This window comes from Ranitomeya imitator, chromosome 2, assembly GCF_032444005.1.
Source record: "Ranitomeya imitator isolate aRanImi1 chromosome 2, aRanImi1.pri, whole genome shotgun sequence".
NCBI lineage: Eukaryota > Metazoa > Chordata > Amphibia > Anura > Dendrobatidae > Ranitomeya > Ranitomeya imitator.
Window position 1 is genome coordinate 396,622,805 of NC_091283.1, and position 25,855 is coordinate 396,648,659.

A 25,855-nucleotide genomic window follows, 5' to 3' on the forward strand; every position below is an offset into this window, starting at 1 on the left:
TATACTACAACCAGCACAGCACAGAGTCCTGCAAACACTGGGACCCCTGATCATGTGACCCCTGACTCCTCCCCTCCTGTGACCTCATCACAGGTCCTGTGCGCACAGAACAGCCATATATGTGGTGTGCGGCTCTGCAGGTGGAGGTAGGTGCTGGAGATTCCCCATTAATGGGCGCAGGGGACATTAACCCCCTCAGTGCTGAGCCTGTGATAAATCTCTGTATGTGACTATAATGGGACTGTGTGTTATACCGGGGGCAGGACGGGGCCATGACTGGATGTAGTGATCATGTGACGCCGGTAACAGCTTTGGAGGTTTCTTACATGGGATCTTTATGATGTTACATCGTCATCTTCTCCCCATTCAGGTCCCTACAATATCGGATCCTCTCAGTGGAGATCTTCTATATAAGAGAATTCTCCTGAGTGACCCTACAAGGATGGATCGGGACAGGGACAAGATGGTGGAGAGGATATTACACCTCACCCTAGAGATCCTCTTCCAGCTTACTGGAGAGGTGAGAGATTCTGATGACGTCACATTACATCATTCTTATCTATGGGAATAACAGATGGACAGAACTGGAGAGGTGAGGACTCTGGAAATGTCTGTAGTGAGATTTATTAATGTGTCTCTCCATAACCAGGATTACACAGTAGTGAAGAAGACCTCTAGTGAGCGCTGTCAGGACCCTGTGTCTGAGGGACGGGGAAGACCCCTGAGCCCAATCACGGGGCCTCCATCTCACCCCCTGATACATGAGGACATCAATGACCAGAAGATCCTAGAACTCACCTACAAGATGATTGAGCTGCTGACTGGAGAGGTGACACTACTGGGAATGCTGGGACATTATACAGTAACGCTATGGAGGGATCGGGGGATGACGGTATCATTGTATGTATCAGGTTCCTATAAGGTGTCAGGATGTCGCTGTCTATTTCTCCATGGAGGAGTGGGAGTATTTAGAAGGACACAAAGATCTGTACAAGGACGTCATGTTGGAGGTTCCAAAGCCTCTCAGATCACCAGGTAATAGGATTAAATATACATGGCCTATAATTATCTATATATGAAGAGTGAATTCAGTCCTGTATGTGTTTCCTCCAGTTCTGTCCAGTAAGAGGACAACACCAGAGAGATGTCCCCGTCCTCTTCTTCCACAGGACTGTAAACAAGAAGATGCCAACGTTCCTCAGGATCATCAGGTAGATGGAGAGAAGGGGTCATGAGATCTCCCCTATGATGTGTAGAAGCTGTGAAGGTCTTGTGTTTAGTCTAGTTTTATCCACCAGTATTATACACTGAATTACTAATTTCTTAGAGAGACCGGTTGTTTTAGAATTAGAGTTTCCGTATATGGAAATTAAACCAATGACCCTGGAGTGCAGCAGAAAATGAAGTGATAATTTTTCATTGAGAATCGATATTAGGTTGAAAAACAGTGATCTGGGGTACAGTCATCCATGCTAGGGTCAGGACCAGTATTTCCAGGACCAACTTTGTGAGATTTATATGTACAGTATGTCAGGACTATACAGAGAATGATGAGATCGAAGATAAACTTCCTTTGAAAGGGGATCATGTGGATGTTAACAACTCATCAAAGAAGATATGGAGGACTGTTCTTTTGGGACACGTGGTGCACAATTAATCCAAATTGCACTGAATCCATGATTGAATAGGATATTTGAGTGAACTGATTATTTCAGTCTGGTAAAGATGGAGTAATAGTTCGGGTATTGTTTTGTGTTCGCATCCTGTGTCCTATGATACTCATATGGGTGTCTGTAAACTGGAGCTTACCTAAGCATTGTGGACAACCAAGTTCATCACTTTATGGCAGCTGTTTACCTTGTGGTAGAAGGACAATGCCCCATGTCACATGGTTTTGTAAAAAAGCATCCTGTCTACATTCGCCAACATTTCTACATCAAGTGTAATCAACAACAAAGTGCTGAGATTCTGATGGCCACAGAGGTTTAATGCTCTACTACAGGGGTGGGGAACCTCCGGTGGCTTTTCATGCGGCCTGAGGGAAGGTCCCCAGAGTCAGCAATGTCCGGGCGGCAGCCGCATCCTGCCAGCTTTAACTCCAAGTGCACTGCAAGCAGTGTTCATCACAGAATGCTGCCTGCTCTGCACATAAATGATGTAATCGGAGTGGGCGGGGTTAGGGATAGGTGGGGTTAGTGGCGGGGTTAGCGCCAAATGCTCTCCTGTCCCGGAAGAGGAGCTGCTGACAGAGAGTCCAGAGCGATCTCTGTGCTGGCAGCTCTGTGACTGCAGGTGATATGTGCCCACTGTGATCTCTGTGCCACACCGCTATGTGCCCCAATGTCATCTCTGTGCCCTTCCTGTGATCTCTGTGCCCCTCAGCTATGTGCCCATTGTGATCTCTGTGCCCCCCTGCTATGTGCCCCAATATGATCTCTTTGCTCCCCCAACTATAAGCCCCCTGTGATCTCTGTTCCCCCCAGCTATGTGCCCCCATGTCATCTCTGTGCCCCTCCTGTGATCCCTTTCACCCCAGCTATGTGCTCCCTGTGATTTCTGAGCCCCCCCGTGATCTTTCTGCCCCCTGCAGCTATATGAACCCTGTGGTTTCTGTGCCCTCCAGCTATATGCCCCCTGTGATCTCTCTGCCCCAGCTATGTGCCCCCTGTGTTCTCTGTTCCTCCTGTGATCTCTCTGCCCCTCCAGCTATATGCCCCCTGTGATCTGTGCCCCCAGTTATGTACCCCATGATTTCTGTGATTCTTCCAGCTATATGCACGCCTGTGATCTCTGTGCCCCACAGCTATGTGCATCCCTGTGATCTCTGTGGCTCCCAGCTTTGTGCCCCCTGTGATCCCTGTGCCCCATGCTATGTACCCCCTGCAGTACTTGTGCTTCCATGTGAACTGTGCCCCCTGTGATCTCTGTCCCCTCCAGCTATGTGCCCCCCAGCTTTGTGCCCCTCCGTGATCTCTGTGCCCCAAAGCTATGTGCCCCCCTGTAATTTCTGTGCTCTCCAGGTATATGCCCCCCTTGATCTCTGTGACCCCTAGTTATGTGCATCCCTGGATCTCTGTGGCTCCCAGCTTTGTGCCCCCCTGTGATCTATGTGCCCCCTGTGGTCCCTGTGCCCCCCTGCTATGTACCCCCTGTGATATTTGTGCTCCCATGTGATCTGTGCCCCTTGTGATCTCTGTCACCCCAGCTATGTGCCCCCTGTGATTTCTGAGCCCCCCAGTGATCTCTCTGCCCCTCCAGCTATATGCCCCCTGTGAGTCGTGCCCCCTAGCTAGGTACCCCCCTGTGATCTCTGTTCCCGGTGGTTTCTGTGCCCTCCAGCTATATGCCCCCATGTGATCTCTGTGCCCCCCAGCTATATGCCCCCTGTGATCTCTGTGCTCCCCAGTTATGTACCCTGTGATTTCTGTGCCCTCCAGCTATGTGTATCCCTGTGATCTCTGTGGCTCCCAGCTTTGTACCCCCTGTGAACCCTGTGCCCCCCTGCTATGTACCCCCCTGCAGTATTTGTGCTCCCATGTGATCTGTGCCCCCGGTGATCTCTGTCCCCTCCAGCTATGTGTCCCCCAGCTTTGTGCCCCTCCATGATCTGTGCCCCCCAGCTATGTGCCCTCCTTTGATCTTTGTTCCCCCCTGTGATTTCTGTGCTCTCCAGCTATATGCCCCTCTGTGACTTCTGTGCCCTTCAGCTATATGCACCCCGTGATCTCTGTGTCCCCAGCTATGTGCATCTCTGTGTCTCCCAGCTTTGTGCCCCCTGTGATCCCTGTGCCCCGCTGCTATGTACCCCCTGTGATATTTGTGCTCCCATGTGATCTGTGATCTCTGTCTTCTCCAGCTATGTGCCCCTCCATGATCTCTGTACCCCCCCAACTATGTGCCATCCTTTGATCTTTGTGCCCCCCCTGTGATTTCTGTGCACTTCTCACTTCTGTGATCTTCGTGCCACCCCTGGAAAACAGCTGTGAGAAGCAACATGATCAGCATCACTTAACATCACCAAAGAGAAGCAGCTCCAGCCGTCACATTAAGGCCGGCGTCACACTTGCGAGTTTTACGGACGTAAGAGCGCAGAAACTACGTCCGTAAAAAACTCGCAAAAAATACGGCACAATTATTCTCTATGCCCCTGCTCCTATCTGCCGTATTTTACTGATCAGTATTATACGGCTTTCTACGGCCGTAGAAAATCGCAGCATGCTGCGTTTGTCACCGTATTGCGCAAATAAAACGCCAATGAAAGTCTATGGAAGCCCCAAAAATACGGATTACACACGGACCAGCAGTGTGACTTGCGAGAAATACGCAGCGCTGTTAGAGAGAAAAGCCGGTAATTCAGTGCGGTGTACAGTAAAATCACACTGACAGCTTACAGTAGAATAGGTAGAATATGTACACATAGAATAGGTATATATATATATATGTATATATATACAGTGGGGCAAAAAAGTATTTAGTCAGTCAGCAATAGTGCAAGTTCCACCACTTAAAAAGATGAGAGGCGTCTGTAATTTACATCATAGGTAGACCTCAACTATGGGAGACAAACTGAGAAAAAAAAATCCAGAAAATCACATTGTCTGTTTTTTTAACATTTTATTTGCATATTATGGTGGAAAATAAGTATTTGGTCAGAAACAAAATTTCATCTCAATACTTTGTAATATATCCTTTGTTGGCAATGACAGAGGTCAAACGTTTTCTGTAAGTCTTCACAAGGTTGCCACACACTGTTGTTGGTATGTTGGCCCATTCCTCCATGCAGATCTCCTCTAGAGCAGTGATGTTTTTGGCTTTTCGCTTGGCAACACGGAATTTCAACTCCCTCCAAAGGTTTTCTATAGGGTTGAGATCTGGAGACTGGCTAGGCCACTCCAGGACCTTGAAATGCTTCTTACGAAGCCACTCCTTCGTTGCCCTGGCGGTGTGCTTTGGATCATTGTCATGTTGAAAGACCCAGCCACGTTTCATCTTCAATGCCCTTGCTGATGGAAGGAGGTTTGCACTCAAAATCTCACGATACATGGCCCCATTCATTCTTTCATGTACCCGGATCAGTCGTCCTGGCCCCTTTGCAGAGAAACAGCCCCAAAGCATGATGTTTCCACCACCATGCTTTACAGTAGGTATGGTGTTTGATGGATGCAACTCAGTATTCTTTTTCCTCCAAACACGACAAGTTGTGTTTCTACCAAACAGTTCCAGTTTGGTTTCATCAGACCATAGGACATTCTCCCAAAACTCCTCTGGATCATCCAAATGCTCTCTAGCAAACTTCAGACGGGCCCGGACATATACTGGCTTAAGCAGTGGGACACGTCTGGCACTGCAGGATCTGAGTCCATGGTGGCGTAGTGTGTTACTTACGGTAGGCCTTGTTACATTGGTCCCAGCTCTCTGCAGTTCATTCACTAGGTCCCCCCGCGTGGTTCTGGGATTTTTGCTCACCGTTCTTGTGATCATTCTGGCCCCACGGGGTGGGATTTTGCATGGAGCCCCAGATTGAGGGAGATTATCAGTGGTCTTGTATGTCTTCCATTTTCTAATTATTGCTCCCACTGTTGATTTCTTCACTCCAAGCTGGTTGGCTATTGCAGATTCAGTCTTCCCAGCCTGGTACAGGGCTACAATTTTGTTTCTGGTGTCCTTTGACAGCTCTTTGGTCTTCACCATAGTGGAGTTTGGAGTCAGACTGTTTGAGGGTGTGCACAGGTGTCTTTTTATACTGATAACAAGTTTAAACAGGTGCCATTACTACAGGTAATGAGTGGAGGAAAGAGGAGACTCTTAAAGAAGAAGTTACAGGTCTGTGAGAGCCAGAAATCTTGATTGTTTGTTTCTGACCAAATACTTATTTTCCACCATAATATGCAAATAAAATGATAAAAAAACAGACAATGTGATTTTCAGGATTTTTTTTTCTCAGTTTGTCTCCCATAGTTGAGGTCTACCTATGATGTAAATTACAGACGCCTCTCATCTTTTTAAGTGGTGGAACTTGCACTATTGCTGACTGACTAAATACTTTTTTGCCCCACTGTATATATGTATATGTCAGTGAGACACATATGTATATATATTCTTACTTCATACAGCCGCGATATAGCAAAAAGCCGGTAATTCAATTACCGGCTTTTGCTTTCTCCTTCCTAAAACCCGACATGATATGAGACCTGGTTTACATACAGTAAACCATCTCATATCACCATTTTTTTTGCATAATCCACACTACTAATGTTAGTAGTGTGTATCTGCAAAATTTGGCCGTTCTAGCTCTTAAAATAAAGGGTTAAATGGCGGAAAAAATTGGCGTGGGCTCCCGCGCAATTTTCTCCGCCAGAGTAGTAAAGCCAGTGACTGAGGGCAGATATTAATAGCCTGGAGAGGGTCCACGGTTATTGGCCCCCCCCCTGGCTAAAAACACCTGCCCCCAGCCACCCCAGAAAAGGCACATCTGGAAGATGCGCCTATTCTGGCACTTGGCCACTCTCTTCCCATTCCCGTGTAGCGGTGGGATATGGGGTAATGAAGGGTTAATGCCACCTTGCTATTGTAAGGTGACATTAAGCCTAATTAATAATGGAGAGGCGTCAATTATGACACCTATCCATTATTAATCCAATTGAATGAAAGGGTTAAAAAAAAAACACACACATTATTAAAAATTATTTTAGTGAAATAAAAACAAAGGTTGTTGTAATATTTTATTTAACGCCCAATCCAATCACTGAAGACCCTCGTGCTGTAAAAGAAAAAACATAATAAACCAACAATATACTTACCTTCCGCAGATCTGTAAAGTCCAACGATGTAAATCCTTCTGAAGGGGTTAAATTATTTTGCAGCAAGGAGTTCCGCTAATGCAGGCTGCTCCTTGCTGCAAAACCCCGGGGAATGAAGCTAAATATAGGTCAATGATCTATGATGGCTGGGGGCAGATGTTTTTAGCCAGGGGGAAGCCAATAACCATGGACCCTCTCCAGGCTATTAATATCTGCCCTCAGTCACTGGCTTTACTACTCTGGCGGAGAAAATTGCGCGGGAGCCCACGCCAAGTTTTTCCGCCATTTAACCCTTTATTTTAAGAGCTAGAACGGCCAAATTTTGCAGATACACACTACTAACATTAGTAGTGTGGATTATGCAAAAAAAATGGTGATATGAGATGGTATACTGTATGTAAACCAGGTCTCATATCATGTCGGGTTTAGGAAGGAGAAAGCAAAAACCGGCTTTTTGCTATCTCGCGCTGTATGAAGGAATTATATATATATATATATATATATATATATATATATATATATATATATATATATATATATATATATATAGAGACCGTATATATGTTTTTATTTTTTTTTTTAACACATGGATCCCTTGTATAGGCGTATGTCGGTTTGGCAAGCCTGCGATAAAAACACGCAGTACGGCTGCCATACGGATTACATACGGAGGATGCCATGCGCAAAAAACGGTGACACACCCTGCCTACGGAGGAGCTACGGACCACTATTTTCGGGACTTTTCAGCGTATTACGGCCGTAATATACGGACCGTATTTGCATACGCTGAGTGTGACGCCGGCCTAAGGGTGAGTTATCGTAATTAATTGTTTGACTAAATATACCGGGGTAATTTTCAAGGTGATTAATTTTATGTGGCCCCCAGATGATGGTGGAAATTTCCAAATGACCCCCTGGCTGGAAAAAGGTTCCCCACGTCTGCTCTACTGGATGGGTGTCTCTAATAACGTGGCGATTCAGTATAAGATTTAGGCTATGTGCACACTTTCAGGATTTCTCGCAGAAAATTCCTGAGAAAAACCGGACATTTTCTGCAAGAAATCTGCAAGAAAACCGCATGCGTTTTTGCTGCGATTTTGCTGCGGTTTTGACGCGTTTTTGCCGCGGTTTTTTCCGGACACTTCCCAATGCATTTTGTAGTGGGAAATCCGCAAAAAAAACGCAAAATTAATGAACAGGCTGCGTTTTTTACCACGATGCGTTTTTTTCGCGGAAAAAAACGCATCATGTGCACAAAACATGCGGAATTCATTCTAAATGATGGGATGCTTATTGTATGCGTTTTTTTTTGCGGTTTTATAGCGTTTTTATCGGGAAAAAACGCGAAAAAACCGCAACGTGTGCACACAGCCTTATAGTTGGTGAACATGTCAGGATAAAGTTGATCATAGACATTAGATGTTGTCTAGATCTCACAATTTTCTGATTAGTGAGCCTGCTGGTTAGAATTAGGAGCTGACATGTTGGATTTATACAGGAGACCTGATGCTATGTGATAACTACTGCTTTAATGTCATTTGTGGTCGTCTTGTGAATGTACAATCTTTTCTATTCTTTGATGCAACTTTTTCATCTGTCTGTCACTTTTTACAATATTTTTGCTTTAGGGTAAAGATCTGCCCCATATTATTACTACAGAAACATATGTGAGGGGTGATGAGCGGTGTAAAGAGGAGATTCCTACAGATAACCGTACAGGTGAGTAGTGACCACTAAATGCAGAGAACTCACAGATTTTATTCATTCAGATGCTGATATAATTATATGATGAATTATTAGGCTGTATTACTCAGCATTTTCATACTTGTTTTTTTATTGCATTGTTTTTGCAAAATTTCATTGGGCAAATGTGAAATTATGCTTTTCAGAATAAAAAGAGATTTAATCTCCATGCGTTGTGTTCTTGATGTAAGGTATTGTGATTGCTCTCTCCTATCACTGGTCACAGCAGCGATGCATTGGTCGCCACTGAGGTCAGTGAAAGGCTGACGTGGTCCCAATTATAAGGTGAGTATGCTTTATTACTTTATTATACTCAGGACCATAGTTTTTCTTATCCATGAGATATAATAATTTTACTCCTAAACTCTTTACATTTATTTTACTCCAACCTGAATTCGGGATAAGGATTAAAAGACTCTGAGATAACAGCAAGACTCCTATGGAAATGATTTAGGCCTCTTGACTTAAGATGAGACGCATGGGGACACTATTCATGGTCACTTGGCAGCCCTTAAGATGGCTACTTTGAACAAGCTTGGAGCTAGTTAGGGTGAATTTTCCACTCTCCCCTGCACCCGACCCGCACCCCTGTCGGCCGATATATATGTGTGTGTGTGTTTTCACGAATATTTGAGCCCATAGATCCATTATAGCGAGAAAATCTCGCCGTACGGATGCCATATGGATGCATATGGATACTTTTTGGAGAAAAAAAATCGCATCCTCGCATTGAATACGGATCACTGTTCATGAACATTTCTGCGTATCTCGGCAGTAGAAAATGGACCGTATTTTTATATGTTAGGTGTGACGCCAGCCTTAGGGCTCATACTCATCTGCATTTAAAACGGACGAGTGCAATCTGATAAAAAAAAAAAATCGCACTCAGACTAATGTTATTCTATAAGCCCTGCTCATGTGCGATTTTTTTTTTTTTTTTATTTTTTTTTTTCCAGCTCAGATCGAACTTAGAAAAAAAAAATCGCACAGCACATGGACCACGCGTGTTCAATTTTTACACACCAATGTCTTTGAAAACTTTCATTGGCCAAGTACAGTAAAATCACAAGTTAGAACAGAATGAAAAGATATGTACAAACAGAATAAATAAAAAGATGTCAGTGACATATATAATTAGTACAGTGCGTGTGTAGCTTACTGCACATGTATTTAATAAATCAATAAATTAAAGAAAAAAATGTTTTAGGATCCCCCTAAATTTTATTAACCAGCAGAGAGAAAGTGGACAGCTTGTGGCTGGGAAGTGGGTTACACACATGGAGCTTCCCAGGATATTAATATCAGCTCACAACTGTATACTTAGCCTTTACTTGCTATTAAATGGGTGAACCCACCCAAAAATAATTTGGGGTACCTCCTACAATTAATAACCAAAAAAAGCTAGGCAGACAGCTGCGGGCTACATTAATAGCCTAAAATGCTGCCGACGGCGCCTGCGCAGTAGCATCTATCGCCGATGTAGTTTACTGAGCAAAATCCTACTAACAGGTTCGCTTTAATCACAGATTGTTGATCCTCTGACCATCTTTGTTTCTGAGAAACTCTGCCCCTCTAGCATGATTATTTAGCCCCCATGTTTTCAAGCGTTCTTAAACACATATGTTTAGACATACCTACAGGTACAGATTGGGGCTGAAATTCAGCCCTGGCATTTGAAATCACACAGGCCCACGCAGTCCCCATCCCCAAGCATCAGATGTGGATATATTACTAATATTACCCTGGATGTAGGATAGGAAGATTTTATGCAAGACCAATATTTCTAATAATGCCTGTGGCCTGCTGGGGTAATTGATGGAGTCAGCAACTTTGTGCTCCATCAAAACTCTTTACAGTATGGGTGTCTTGAGATCACTGATTCTGTTAACAATGTAGCAGACAAGGCAGCCCATGACCAGACAGGCCCTTCTGGCATTTGCCAGAATTGCCAGATGGCCAGTCCAGCCCTGCATACTTATCTCCTCAACTCACTAACTTATCTCTCCCTTTTTCCCTCCTAAATTTTAATAATAATCTGCTCCTGCCTACTCATCTGCCTCCACATCTGCCTCCACATCTGTTCACCGAATAGCACTTGGTAACTGCACTTAGACAGATCCTGGCTGATGACCGATCCTGCAGCTTTATATGAAAACCCCTATTTATTACATTGATGGCTGCACTGTGCATGACGGCACGTCCTACCAATTGTGTCCCCCTATTTCCTTATATACTGTAAGCTTGTAAGCAGGACCCTCACTCCTCCTGTTAGTGGCGTATCTAGGGGGGGCAGCCGGGGCATGTATTCCGAGTGCAGACAGCAGGGGGGCGCAGTCAGGCCGCCTAATTCGGTGGTCCACAATGTCTCCCCCAGCGGCTGCATTCTGCCACCCGCCGGATTGAGAGTCGGCTGTTCTCTGTGCCGACTGTCAAGCTGACAGCCGGCACAGAGAAGCTACAGCGCGTCGGCTCCCAACATGTGCAGACATACCGCATGTGCAGCCTGTGCGGCTGCATCGGGGTCCGGCGGAGAAGGAAGGGGGCCCCTGCAGGGTGGTTGCGACGTGCAGGGAGAAATCTCTGCAGCTCCGCTGCCTACAAGAGAAAATAGCAACGGAGCTGCAGGGATCTGTCTTCCTGCCCGCGCTTCCTCTCACACAGGCAGCGCCGCTGGATGACGTCATCATTCAGCGGCCGGCTGTGTCAGAGGAAGGCGATGAGATGCTGCGGCAGAGCGCGTGGAGAGGTTGTGTGTGTGTATATATAGAGGTGCTGGTGTGTGTTGTCTGTGTGTGTGCATCTGTATAGAGAGGTGCTGTATGTGTGTTGTGCGTGTGTGTGTGTGTGTGTGTGTATAGAGGTGAGAGGTGCTGTGTGTTTTTTGTGCGTGTGTGTATATAGGCGAGAAGTGCTGCGTGTGTGCATGCGTAGTGCTGCAGGTGAATGTTCAGAAAGGTAAATGGTTTTGTGTGTGTGTGTACGGGGAGGAGAGGCGAGGGCAATGATGGGGCTGATGGGGAGAAGGCAATAATTGGGATGGAGGGGGAGGAGGAAATGATGGATGTAGTGGAATGGGCAATGATGGAGGTGGCAATGATGGAGGTGGAATGGGCAATGAAGGGGGTGGGGGAAGGAAATTACGGAGGTGGTGGAATGGGCAATGATGGGGGTGGTGGAGGCAATGATGGAGGTGGAAATTGGAATGGGCAATGATGGTGGTGGGGGAGAATGCAATGATGGTGGGGGAGGAGGAAATCATGAAGGTGGTGGAAAGGGCAATAATGAGGGGGGGAAGAAATGATGGAGGTGGTAGAGTGGACAAGGATGGTGGTGGTGGAAAGCACACTGATGATATTGGAGGGGGAGAAAATGATGGAGGTAGTGGAATGGGCAAGTATGGTGATGGCGGCGGAAAGGAAAATGATGATGGTGGTGGAAAGGGCAATGATGAGGATGGTGGTTGAAGAGAAAATTATGGATGTGGTTGAAAAGGCAAAGGAGGAAATGATGGAGGTGGTGGAATGGGCAATGATGGGAGTGCTGGGGAAGGAGGAAATGATGGAGGTTGTGGAATGGGAAATTATGGGGTGGTGGGGGAGAAAGCAATGATAGTGGTGGTGGAGAAGGCAAAGATGGAGGTGGTGAAGAGAGCAATGATGGGGTGGGGTAGAGGAAAATAATGGGCATATACTGTATGAAGAAGCAGTACAGGAGACTGGGAGGCATGTATGAGGAAACAGTACAGGGGAATTGGGGGCATGTATGAGGAAACAGTACTGGGGAATGGGGGGCATATCTGAGGAAACAGTATGGGGGATGGGTGCAGACAGTATGAGGAGCGAACGGGGGAATGTATGTGGACACAGTATGAGTAGTGATGTGAAAAATGTATGTGGACAGAGTACAGGGAGCGGGGGTGATGGGATGTGTGCAGGCACAGTATGGGTAGTCAGGTGAGCAGGCAGTGTAGAAAGTGAGGGGGTAAATATATGAGGAGACCGTATGGTGAACAGGGGGATGTGAGAGAAGACAGTATGAGGAGGGGGGGGAATAGTGTGAGGAGACAGTATGGGGAGAGAAACGTGATTGGGCACAGAATAGAAACTGAGTAGGGGGGGCGTAGCATAGAGAGACAGTGTAAGTGCACAGCCAGGAAGGGACAGTATACCAAGGAGGGGGAGTGTGATGAGAGAGTGCAGTATAAATACTGGACCCTATAGGGGGGACACAGTGTGAGAGGACAGTGTGAAGAGGGGGCTGGTGTGGAAGGGAGAGATCAGTGTGAAGAGCATGTACCATAAGAGGGACAATGTGGGGGTCATATGTTGTGCAGACAATATAGTGAGGGGCAATTTTTTATTCAGGAGCATTATAATGACACTTATATCTTTAAGGGTATCGTGTGGAGATTTTCTGCAAAAAAGCGGAGAAGATGGAGGTCTGCAGAGACGGCTGTGAATGAGAAAACTCATCATGGGGTCTGGACAAGATGAAGAAAAGAAGGAGAACGACTCCAGAGACGACGTCATCTATAAGGTACCGGGATGTAAATGATATTTATGATACTGACTAACTCATGTTTTTATTTATGTTAGGAGCATTAAAGGGGATGTCCAGGTTTGTAATGAGTCTGCAGTCATTCTATGTGACTGCAGACTTCTGACTTCTCAGAGTGCGCACTGCACGCTGTCAGGAATCTGTTGTGCTGGCGATTTACATACATGCGGTCACGTGCTGACAAGACGTGTGGCCTCACTCAATGAAAATGAACTGAGCGAGGCCGGGCACGTCTAGTCAGAATGTGGTCAGAAGTATACAAATCACATACTTGTGCTGACATGACTGTCCACCGGCAAGGAAGAATCCTAAAAGTGTGCAGTGCATTAGTTGTGCGAATTCAGAAGCTGCGATGTCAGGATTCACTTATTACTTATGGTCCTGTGACAACGAGCTTCTCTTCTGCTTCTCTCAATTTTTCACTGAATATTGAGAGCATTAGGGAGAGGGGCTCGTGGGTACATGACTAAGGCCGGCGTCACACACAGCGTAAAACAATACGGTCCGTATATTACGGCCGTAATACGCTGAAAAGTCCCGAAAAAAGTGGTCCGTAGCTCCTCCGTAGGCAGGGTGTGTCAGCGTTTTTTGCGCATGGCATCCTCCGTATGTAATCCGTATGGCATCCGTACTGCGTGGTTTTCTCGCAGGCTAGCAAAACCAACATACCGCTATAGAAGTGATCCATGTGTCCCAAAAAGAAAAGAAAATAAAGCTCCCTGGCTTTCTAGGTAATTTCCCACGATCTATGAACAGCCAGCAGAGGGCGCCTCACCGCAAATGAAGCTAAATATAGATCATTGATCTATTTTTAGCATCATTCCCTGGGGTTTTGCAGCGAGGAGCAGCCTGCATTAGCACAGCTCCTTGCTGCAAAATGTTTTAACCCCTTCAGAAGGATTTACATCGTTGGACGTTACAGATCTGCGGAGGGTAAGTATATTGTTGGTTTATTATGTTTTTTTACTCACAGAACGAGGGTCTTCAGTGACTGGATTGGGCGTTGAATAAAATACTGCAACAACCATTGTTTTTATTTCATTAAAATAATTTTAAAAAATGTGTTTGTGTTTTATTTAACCCTTTACTAGTATTGGATTAATAATGGATAGGTGTCATAATTGACGCCTCTCCATTATTAATTAGGCTTAATGTCACCTTACAATAGCAAGGTGGCATTAACCCTTCATTACCCCATATCCCACCGCTACACGGGAATGGGAAGAGAGTGGCCAAGTGCCAGAATAGGCGCATCTTCCAGATGTGCCTTTTCTGGGGTGGCTGGGGGCAGATATTTTTAGCCAGGGGGGGGCCAATAACCGTGGACCCTCTCCAGGCTATTAATATCTGCCCTCAGTAACTGGCTTTACTACTCTGGCGGAGAAAATTGCGCGGGAGCCCACGCCAATTTTTTCTGCCATTTAACCCTTTATTTTAAGAGCTAGAACGGCCAAATTTTGCAGATACACACTACTGACATTAGTAGTGTGGAATCTGCAAAAAAAATGGAGAGAAGACATGGTTTACTGTATGTAAACCATGTCTCAAATCATGTCGGGTTTTAGGAAGGAGAAGGAAAAAGCCGGTAATTGAATTACCGGCTTTCAAGCTGTCTAGCGCTGGAATAAATATTAATATATATACATATATGTGTCTCACTGACATATATATATATATATATATATATATATATATATATATATACCTATTCTATGTGTACACATTTATTCTACCTATTCTTCTGTAAGCTGTCAGTGTGATTTTACTGTACACCGCACTGAATTACCGGCTTTTCTCTCTAACAGCGCTGCGTATTTCTCGCAAGTCACACTGCTTGTCCGTGTGTAATCCGTATTTTTCACGCTTCCATAGACTTTCATTGGCGTATTTCTTGCGCAGTACGGTGACAAACGCAGCATGCTGCGATTTTGTACGGCCGTAGAAAGCCGTATAATACTGATCAGTAAAATACGGCAAATAGGAGCAGGGGCATAGAGAATAATTGTGCCGTATTTTTTGCGAGTTTTACGGACGTAGATTCTGCGCTCTTACGTCCGTAAAACTCGCATGTGTGACGGCGGCCTAAGTGTGCAAATCGCATATGTCCTTGGGGGGAGGGGGGGCGCCAAAATGAAATCTTGCCCCGGGTGCCAGAAACCCTAGATACGCCTCTGCCTCCTGTAACTGTTGAAATGTGTTGCATTGTATTGTCATTGTCTGTACATGTCCCTACTTAATTGTAAAGTGCTGCGGAATATGTTGGCGCTATATAAATTAAATTATTACAATATTAACCCCTTTCTGACGTCGGATGGGATAGTACATCAGATATCAGAAGCCCCGCTTTGGGGTGGGCTCCGGCGGTGAAACCCACCTCATAGCTGCGACATTTCAGCTGTTTTCAACAGCTGACATGTGCCCGCAATAGGAGCGGGTGGAATTGCGATCTGCCAGCGCCTAATAACTAGTTAAATGCCGCTGTCAAACTCTGACAGCGGCATTCACAGTGTGCTTCCGGCCATCGGGCTGGAAATACGTGCACCGCTGACCCCCGTCACATGATCGGGGGTCAGCGCTGCATTGCCATAACCTGAGGTCTCCTTGAGACCTCTATGGTTGTTGATGCCGGATTGCTTTGAGCGCCACCCTGTGGTCGGCACTCACAGCAATGCTGTAAAGCTATGTGCAAACGTTGCGGATTTTGCTGTGGATTCGCAGCGGATTGGCCGCTGCAGATTCACAGCAGTTTTCCATTCGTTTACAGTACCATGTAAACCTATGGAAAACAAAATCCGCAGTGCACATGCTGCGGGAAAAAAAAAGCGTGAAACCGCTGCGTTGTTTATTCCGCAGCATGTCAATTTTTTGTGCGGATTCCACAGTGGTTTACACCTGCTCCATAACAGGAATCCGCAGGTGTAAAATCGCAGGTGGAATCTGCACAAAAACCACAAAAAAGCGGTAATTCTGCAGGAAATCCTCAGTGCAGATTACCTGCGGATTTATCAAAATCAGTCCGGAAAAATCTGCAGCGTGTGCATATATCCTAATTCTACATCATAGAGGCGACCTGAGCATCGCCTCTATGCAGCAGATCCAATAGCATGCCAAAAGTTAAAAAGAAAATGTGATTAAAAATAAGAAAAAACAAATAAAATAAAAGTTTATATCACCCTCCTTTCACCCCATTCAAAATATAACAATAAAAGTAAAATCAAACCTACACATATTTGGTATCATTGTGTTCAGAATCGCCCGATCTATCAATAAAAAAAGGATTAACCTGATCGCTAAATGACATAGCAAGGAAAAAAAACAAAATGCCAGAATTAAAATGCAATGACAGGCGATCAAAAGATCGTATCTGCACAAAAATGGTATCATTAAAAACATCAGCTCGGCACGCAAAAAATAAGCCCTCACCCGACCCAAGATCACAAAAAATGGAGACACTTTTTTAAAGAAAGTTTGGAATTTTTTTTTCACCACTTAGTTAAAAAATAACCTAGACATGTTTGGTGTCTATGAACCCGTAATGACCTGTAGAATCATAATGGCAGCTCAGTTTTAGCATTTAGTGAACCTAGCAAAATAGCCAAGCAAAAATCCAGTGTGGGATTGCACTTTTTACACTTGGAATTTTTTTCCCGTTTTCTAGTACAAGACATGGTAAAACCAATGGTGTTGTTCAAAAGTATAGCTCGTCCTGCAAAAAAACAAGCCCTCACATGGCCATATTGACAGAAAAATAAAAAAGTTATGGCTCTGGGAAGAAGGGGAGCGAAAAATGAAAATGCAAAACCGAAAAAAGCTCCGGGGTGAAGGGGTTAAACATTATGTGCCCCATAGCGCATGTGGTTCAGATTCTCATAACAAACGCAGTGCCTCATGCAAGCATATATAAATTAATAATCACTGATAAATATTAATTATAATGGCAACATTAAGACTGCATCCAAACTAAAATATATTACTACCTCATCTCTAAACTATGTTGCAATTACAATAACAATTTGTGCTAGAGCGTGGATGGGAGGTAGAAATGATTGTGGGAATGTGATGAGGAGGACCAGGATTTGGAGAGATATCACCAGCAGTGAGAAGGAGCAGAGAAAGTGTTAGCAGGTGGGAGAAGGAGAGGGCATGAGGGGGCTGTCTGTGCTTGGAGACAGAGGATTGTATGTTAAGGAACAGTTTGGAGGAGGAGGTGAGGTGGATGGGGAGGATTGAAGAGGAGATGAATAGTTCCTTACTTGGTGTAGGGATCAGGGGAGGTAGCAGAAAGTGAAGGATTATAGGGGTGAAAGTGACAACAAACAGAAACATTGTTTTCAGTGGCTTGCCAGTTACCTTCAGGTTCAATTCAGGTTTTAATTCTACTGTAATCCACACTTTTAAGGACACACTTCTAAGGGATCACACGCACAAACTTCCGTAACCTCTTTAACCTTATACCCATTTGCCCAGCCCCCGCCTCCCCAGTCCCACTAACAGGAGCTCTGTGGAACGCCCGCTCTGTCTGCAACAAGCTCTCCTACATCCATGATCTCTTTGTTACTACCAAACTTTCCTTCCTTGCCATCACCGAAACCTGGCTCACCCCTTCTGACACAGCCTCCCCTGCTGCACTCTCTTACGGTGGCTTCCACCTTTCCCACACACCCCGCCCCAGCAGCAAACATGGCGGAGGAGTTGGTTTTCTCCTGTCAGATAACTGCTCCTTCACCCCAATCCCACTGCCACCCTCTGTTACCCTCCCTTCCTTTGAGGTGCACTCTGTGCGCATATATTCCCCCACCAACCTCCAACTGGCTGTCATTTACCGCCCCCCAGGGCCAGCCACCATCTTCTTTGACCACTTCACCACCTGGCTACTTCACTTTCTTTCTGCGGACATCCCCACTATCATCATGGGCGACTTCAACATACCCATTGACACTTCCCTCTCAGCTGCCACTAAACTTCTAACTCTCACTTCCTCCTTCGGCCTCACTCAATGGTCTTCTGCAGCCACTCACAAAGACGGTCACACACTGGACCTCATCTTCACCCGCCTCTGCTCCCTATCTTACCTCTCTAACTCACCTCTTCCACTCTCTGACCACAACTTTCTCACATTCTCATCTCTCTCCACTCCATGTCTACAATCCCCACCCCACAAACTTTCACACCCTCGCAGAAATATTAAACATCTTGACCTACATTCATTCTCTGAATCCCTCCTCCCCCTCACAAGCATAAGTTCCATACACAATGCGGATGACGCTGCTGCTCTATATAACACCACAATAGCTGTAGCTTTGGAATCTGCTGCCCCACTTACACATACCAAAGCTCGCAAAATCAACAGACAGCCCTGGCACACCAGCCTGACCAAAGAACTGAGGCGAGCTTCCAGGGCTGCTGAGCGCAGATGGAAAAGATCCCACTCTAACGAGCACTTCATCGCATTCAAACAGTCCCTCACTACTTTCAAGACCACACTCGCCACAGCTAAACAAACCTACTTCTCATCTCTCATATCCTCCCTGTCTCACAACCCTAAACAGTTATTCAACACCTTCAATTCTCTCCTCCGTCCGCCAGCACCTCCTCCCTCCCCACTTATCTCTGCTGAAGACTTTGCCTCATTTTTCAAGCAGAAGATTGATAGCATTAGAGACAGTTTTGGTCAACAACCCCCAGAGCCCTTCCTCCCGATTTCCCAGCCCTCCACCTCCAAAACCAACTTCTCCACCATTACAGAAGATCAACTCTCCACTCTACTCTCAAGATCACATCTCACCACCTGTGCACTTGACCCACTCCCATCCCACCTCATCCCAAACCTCACCACAATCTTCATCCCAACCCTAACCCATCTCTTACAAAACCCTAACCATGACGTACAAAGCCATCCACATCCTGTCTCCTCCATACATCTGTGACCTCGTCTCCCGGTACTTACCTACCCGCAACCTCCGATCCTCACAAGATCTCCTACTCTACTCCCCTCTTATCTCCTCTTCCCACAATCGTATACAAGATTTCTCTCGCGTATCACCCCTACTCTGGAACCCTCTACCACAACACATCAGACTCTCGCCTACCATCGAAACCTTCAAAAAGAACCTGAAGACCCACCTCTTCAGACAAGCCTACAACCTGCAGTTACCACCGATCGACCAAACCGCTGCATGACCATCTCTACCCTCACCTACTGTATTCTCACCCATCCCTTGTAGATTGTGAGCCTTCGCGGGCAGGGTCCTCATTCCTCCTGTACCAGTTATGACTTGTATTGTTTAAGATTATTGTACTTGTTTTCATTATGTATACCCCTCCTCACATGTATAGCGCCATGGAACAAATGGCGCTATAACAATAAATAATAATAATAATAATATTCTTTAGAATCCATATAAAATTTGATTGCAAATGTTGCTTTGCTAAACCTCTGAAATCAAAGATGAATATTAATGAGGAATAGGTGAATTTGGTGGATATATGTATTGATTTTAGTATAAACAGTCACTATTTGACGATAGGCAACTTATCCATTTCTTTTGAAAAAATATCAAATTGGGATGAATAAATTATGCAAGTTCAATACAAGATGAAAAGTATACCTACAGGGTTGGCCATTTATATGGAAACACCTAAATAAAATGGGAATGGTTGGTGATATCAACTTCCTGTTTGTGGCACATTAGCATATGGGGGGGGGGAAACTTTTCAAGATGGGTGGTGACCATGGCGGCCATTTTTAAGGCGGCCATTTTGGATCCAACTTTATTTTTTCCAATGGGAAGAGGGTCATGTGACACATCAAACTTATTCAGAATTTCACAAAAAAAACAATGGTGTGCTTGGTTTTAACGTAACTTTATTCTTTCATGAGTTATTTACAAGTTTATGACCACTTATAAAATGTAACACAACACCTATAATGTACCCTACGGTGGTTAGCCGCACAACAGATATCCACCTACAAAAAGAGGCACCACACATTGATAATAAAAACCACTTTATTAATATCAAAAAAGACCAAGAATGGCCATAAAATAGCCTAAATAGGCAACTGGTGAGGGATAACAGACACAAGAAAAGAAAAAAAAAAGGTAGACAACTGGCACAAGTTACAAAAAGTTATCCATACATATGCACACTAGTGTGTCCAAAAAACTCACATTACAAAAAAATGCTTTCATTGCGAAACGCGCGTCGGGTGTGGTGGACTCCTGGCTCTTTCTCCATTACTCGGTAAATATGTGTTAGTGGGCAAAGTAACATTTTGATAGCAGGCGGTGGTTTTTGGATAATCTGCATGTGCTTATACATGGCACATTGGCCTTTGATATATAGATTACATGCCTATTTCTAAGAATAATGTTTCTGTAACCAGTTCCTGCTAATGTACCATTCTCTCTCTCTCTCTCTCTCTCTCTCTCTCTCTCTCTCTCTATATCTATATCTATATCTATATCTATATATATATATATATATATATATATATATATATCTGTTAAAAACTCACCATGCGCCCCCCCCCTGTTTTTATATATATATATATATATATATATATATATATATATATATATATATATATATATATATATATGTATATATATATCTGTTAAAAACTCACCATGCGCCCCCCCCCCCCTGTTTTTGTAATGTGAGTCTTTTGGACACACTAGTGTGCATATGTATGGATAACTTTTTGTAACTTGTGCCAGTTGTCTACCTTTTTTTTTTTTTCTTGTGTCTGTTATCCCTCACCTGTTGCCTATTTAGGCTATTTTATGGCCATTCTTGGTCTTTTTTTGATATTAATAAAGTGGTTTTTATTATCAATGTGTGGTGCCTCTTTTTGTAGGTGGATAACACTTATAAAATGTGTTGAAAGTGCTTCCCATTGTGTTGCATTGTCAATGCAACCCTCTTCTCCCACTCTTGACACACTGATAGCAACCCCGCAGAATAAATGCTAGCACAGGCTTCCAGTATCCATTGTTCCAGATGCTGGGGTCATCTGAAGGCAATTGTCTATGCTGTGAAGATACGAGATGTGCAGCATCTGAAACAACAGATACTGGAAGCCTGTGCTAGCATTTTCTCTGTGGGCTCCCACGTAATTTTAATAACCAGCAGAGGGTAAGCCGATGGCTGAGGGCTGATAATATTCTGGGAAGGAGCCAATAGCCATAAAGGTTCTCAGGCTATTAATATCAGCTCACAGCTGTTTGCTTAGCTTTTACTGGCTAGTTTACAGGGGGACCCCAGAAAAAATTGAAATAGTGTCCCCCTATAAAATCTAACCAGCAAAGGCTAGGCAGACAACTCTGGCCTGATAATAATAGCCTAGGAATGGGCCATGAATATTGGCCCCACCCAGACTAAAAACATCAGCTCTCAGCTGTCCCAGAAAAGGTGCATCTATAAAATGCACCAAATGTGGCACTAAGCCTCGTTCTTCCCACTTGCCCTGTAGCGGTTGCAAGTGGGGTTCATTTTTGTGAGGTTCATGTCACCTATGTATTGTCAGGTGACATCAAGCCCACAGGCTAGTAATGGAGAGGCGTCTATAAGGCACCTATCCATTAGTAACCCCATAGTGATATTGTATAAAAATACAGACACCCAGAATAAAGTCCTTTATTTGAAATAATGACACAGACTCCTTTAATAAATCTTAATTAAACCATACTTACCGAACGACTTACCCACCAAAGCCAAAGTCTCTTGCAACAAAAATAAAATAATAAACCACAATATTCCTCACCTGTCCACAGAGAAGATAATCCATAATGTCCCACGATGATCCTGATCACTTTGAGAGCAGTCACTGATGTGTGGAACAGTCTCATCGGGAGACATGACTGCTCTACTCGGTCACCGGCGATACACTGACACAAGAGGTAATTGCTCCTGCAGTGTATCACTAAGCTGCCGTGAGAGTTCACCAGACTTCATCAGCTCCGGTGATCTCCCTTACGGCACCACTGCTGCTTGAGAAAGTTCTCACGCAGCAGTGCCATGAGAGCACTGGAGCTGATGAACTTCGGTGAACTCTCACAACAGATCAGTGATACACTGCAGGAGCGATTGCCTCCTGTCAGTGAATCATCGGCGACCGGATAGAGCAGTCACGTCTCCCGATGTGACTGTTCCACACATGAGATCGCCGTGGGACATTCTGGATTATGTGAACTACGGCGGACAGGTGAGTATATGTTGGTTTATTATTTTACATTATTTTACTTTTCTTTTTTCAACTGTGATCACAGCCACCGGCAGATGATACTATGTCTTCCATCAGCGGCACCTGCTGTCTCTGTCATCAGTGACAGCAGACAGCCCGATGAAAGTAGTAGTTTCCTCAGCCCTGCCATGACCTGCAGTAACAGCTGTGGGGTCACGCTGACATCTGACAGCGTAACCCCACAGTGCTCGGACTGATAGTACCGGTGGTAGCATTACTGCGGGTCGCAGTCACAGCTGCTGGGTCGCGCTGACATTTGACAGCATGATCCCGCAGCGCTCTTACCAGCGGGAAACACCATAGTAATCTGGTAAAATGCAAAACAAAAACTCAGTAATTCAGCAGAAAATCTACAAACATTTTTATACCTACATTTTTGCTGCAGATTTGACTGACTCAATTGAAGTCAATGGGTGAAAAACGCTGCAGAAAAGCACAAAGAATTTGCATGCTGCAGAAAAAAACGCACTGCAAATACTTGAGAAAATTAACTAATCATGTGCACAACGCTACAGGATTGTCATTGAATTAGCTTGCATAAGGAATCCATAGCGTTTTTGACAATTTCCGTGCGGAAAAAGCACCACGAAAATGCATCAAAAACGCTCTATGTGCACATAGCCTAAAGGGAACCTGTCAGCAGGATTGTGCACAGTAACCTACAGACAGTGTCAGGTCGGCAATGTTATGCTGATTAACATGATACCTTGGTTCATGAAATCCGTCTTCTCGTTGTTTTTAATCTTTATTTTCAGCTTTGAGTTAAAGATTAAACAACCACAAGACGGATTTCAACAACCAAGGTTTCATTGTAATCAGTATAACAACGGTGACCTGATACTGTCTGTAGGTTACTGTGCACAATCCTGCTGATAGGTTCCCTTTAAAGATGCTGTTATAAGCACAATGTAATAGATGGAGTAATTAAATTGTCAATATGGCAGCTTGATGACATAAACAGAACATAGTGAACTTATTGACAATCCCCCAACATATTGTGCTACCAGACAGATATATCTAGAAGGTTTGTTCCTATAAAAATAAATAATCTCGAGTAAGATATATTGGGACCAAATGTAGTGAAAAATCCTTAATTAATGATAATCCTGACCTACTTTTATTTTTGAGACTACTGAGTCAAAAAAATTTTTTTTATTTAATTAGTGCATTCCTAATTTAATTGTATAGAATAAAGGTTACTTTTTACTATTACTTCAATTGGATTAGTTCTGTGAAGTGGTTTATAAAATAACTTTTAGATATTTAGTAAATTAGTTAAACAGTGAATAGCATTAATATAACTAATAGGCAGTTACTGACTAATATTAATGGTTTCATTTTTGGCAGATGACTGTACCAGGAGCTCAAAGGAACATACGATATTTTCGGATGTTAATGCAGATGACTGTAGTATCACACCAGATACATATGAAGAGTATGCCATTATCCAAGAAATACCTCCAGCCTTTCACAGCATAGATGTATCATCTGATCCCTTTCAGCAGGTTCTTTCTACTGATTCATCACAGACTTTTAAACAAAATAAAAATAACCAAAGGGATGGTGAACATCAAAGAGATCACACAAGAAAGAAGACACTTTCATGTTCAGAATGTGGTAAATGTTTTCCAGACAAAACAAATCTTGCTATACATCAGAGAATTCACACAGGGGAGAAGCCATTTTCATGTTCAGAATGTGGGAAATGTTTTAATAGGAAAACAAATCTTGTTTCACATCAGAGAATTCACACCGGGCATAAGCCATTTTTATGTTTAGAATGTGGGAAATGTTTTAATCAGAAAACAAATCTTGTTACACATCAGAGAAGTCACACAGGGGAGAAGCCATTTTTATGTTTAGAATGTGGGAAATGTTTTAAAAAGAAAACTAATCTTGCTTCACATCATAGAATTCACACAGGGGAGAAGCCATTTTCATGTTTAGAATGTGGAAAATGTTTTGCAGAGAAATCATCTCTTGCTAGACATCAAAGAATTCACACAGGGGAGAAATTATTTTCATGTCCAGAATGTGGGAAATGTTATTCTCGGAAATATGATCTTGCTAAACATCAGAAAACTCACACAAAGGAGAAGTAATTATTATGTTCGGTGTGTGGGAAATGTTTTTTAAACAAAAGAAATCTTGTTACATACCTGAAAATTCACACAAGATAAAATGCCGGGGAAAAGACATTTTCATGTTCCCAATGTGGGAAATATTTTATATCTAAATCAAATGTTCTTCGACAACAGATTATTCACATGGGAGAAAATACATTTTCATGTTTAGAATGTGGGAAATGTTTTAATCAAAAATCAATTTTTATTGCACTCTCATAGGGAAGTAACCATTGTTTTTCTTTTTTATTACCATTGACAAATTGTACAAGGTACAAACATCAGTTAAAGTGAAAGTAAAGTCATATGTTATAGATGAGGAATGAAACGCAACTTAAAGCATTGAATGATGATTCTGGAATATAGGAAATTAGCAATAAGCATTGGTCATTAAAATGCAAATGGAATCTAAATAACTCACCCATACACTAAATAAGCAACTTGATAGAGATTGGTGTTATTTTTGGCTCCAATTTTCTTAAAGGGAACCTGTCACCCCCAAAATCGAAGATGAGCTAAACCCACCAGCATCAGGGGCTTATCTACAGCATTCTGTAATGCTGTAATAAGCCTCCGATGTATCCTGAAAGATGAGAAAAAGAGGTTAGATTATACTCACCTGGGGGGGCGGTCCGATCCAATGGGCATCACGGTTCGGGGCCTCCTATCTTCATAGGATGATGTCCTCTTCTTGTCTTCATACTGCGGCTCCGGCACAGGCGTACTTTGTCTGCCCTGTTGAGGGCAGAGCAAAGTACTGCAGTGCGCAGGTTCCGGGCCTCTGACCTTTCCCGGCGCCTGCGCACTGCAGTACTTTCTCTGCCCTCAACAAGGCAGACAAAGTACGCCTGCGCCGGAGCCGCAGCGTGAATACAAGAAGAGGACGTCATCATAAGAAGATGGGAGGCCCCGGACCGGACCGCGACGCCCATCGGACCTGACCGCAGCGGGACCGCCAAAGGGGGTGAGTATAATCTAACCTCTTTTTCTCATCTTTTAGGATACATCGGGGGCTTATCTACAGCATTCCAGAATGCTGTAGATTAGCCCCTGATGCTGGTGGGCTTAGCTCATCTTCGATTTTGGGGGTGACAGGTTCCCTTTAAATGTCCACTGGTGTTCCTCAGAATGACTTTTAATGGAGTTTTCAGATTCTGAAAGCCTGTTTCAAAGCTGAAGTTTATTTTCAATTAAAAAACTGTCCTATACTCACAGTACAAAGGTCCAGCGTTGAGTCTCTGCTATTTCTCTATTTTCTGCAATGTGTCTTATAAGCAAAATTGTCAAAATGGGTGAAGATATAAGGGTGTCAGTCTCAGAAATGTCAATCCTAGTGGATGCTGCTCTTCGCAATCACTGTGAGAACAGCCCATCTAAGATAATGTAGG

At 44.0% G+C, this 25,855-nt stretch overlaps 1 protein-coding gene across 2 annotated transcripts; it reads left to right on the forward strand.

The window, feature by feature from the left end:
* The first annotated feature begins 533 nt into the window (after window positions 1-533).
* LOC138664143 (oocyte zinc finger protein XlCOF7.1-like) lies at window positions 534-24,988 on the forward strand. Of its 2 annotated transcripts, XM_069750585.1 has the most exons (5): window positions 534-829; window positions 912-1,035; window positions 1,114-1,211; window positions 8,429-8,519; window positions 23,692-24,988. In XM_069750585.1, exons 1-5 carry the CDS (start codon window positions 575-577, stop codon window positions 24,444-24,446), a joined length of 1,323 nt encoding a protein of 440 aa, XP_069606686.1. In that variant the 5' UTR covers window positions 534-574; the 3' UTR covers window positions 24,447-24,988. The 2 variants fall into 2 exon arrangements, 1 of the variants encoding a protein (XP_069606686.1); XR_011318299.1 differs by lacking the exons at window positions 534-829; window positions 912-1,035; window positions 1,114-1,211; window positions 8,429-8,519 and adding an exon at window positions 12,647-13,079 and having other exon boundaries at window positions 23,692-23,820.
* Window positions 24,989-25,855: the final 867 nt, after the last annotated feature.

Bases quoted from the DNA above. Each gene is read 5' to 3' on its own strand.
- LOC138664143 (XM_069750585.1), top strand. From the start codon at position 575: ATGGACAGAACTGGAGAGGTGAGGACTCTGGAAATGTCTGTAGTGAGA. The intron at 830-911 runs GTGACACTACTG...TGTATGTATCAG, and splicing joins TTGAGCTGCTGACTGGAGAG to GTTCCTATAAGGTGTCAGGA. The intron at 1,036-1,113 runs GTAATAGGATTA...TGTTTCCTCCAG, and splicing joins AAAGCCTCTCAGATCACCAG to TTCTGTCCAGTAAGAGGACA.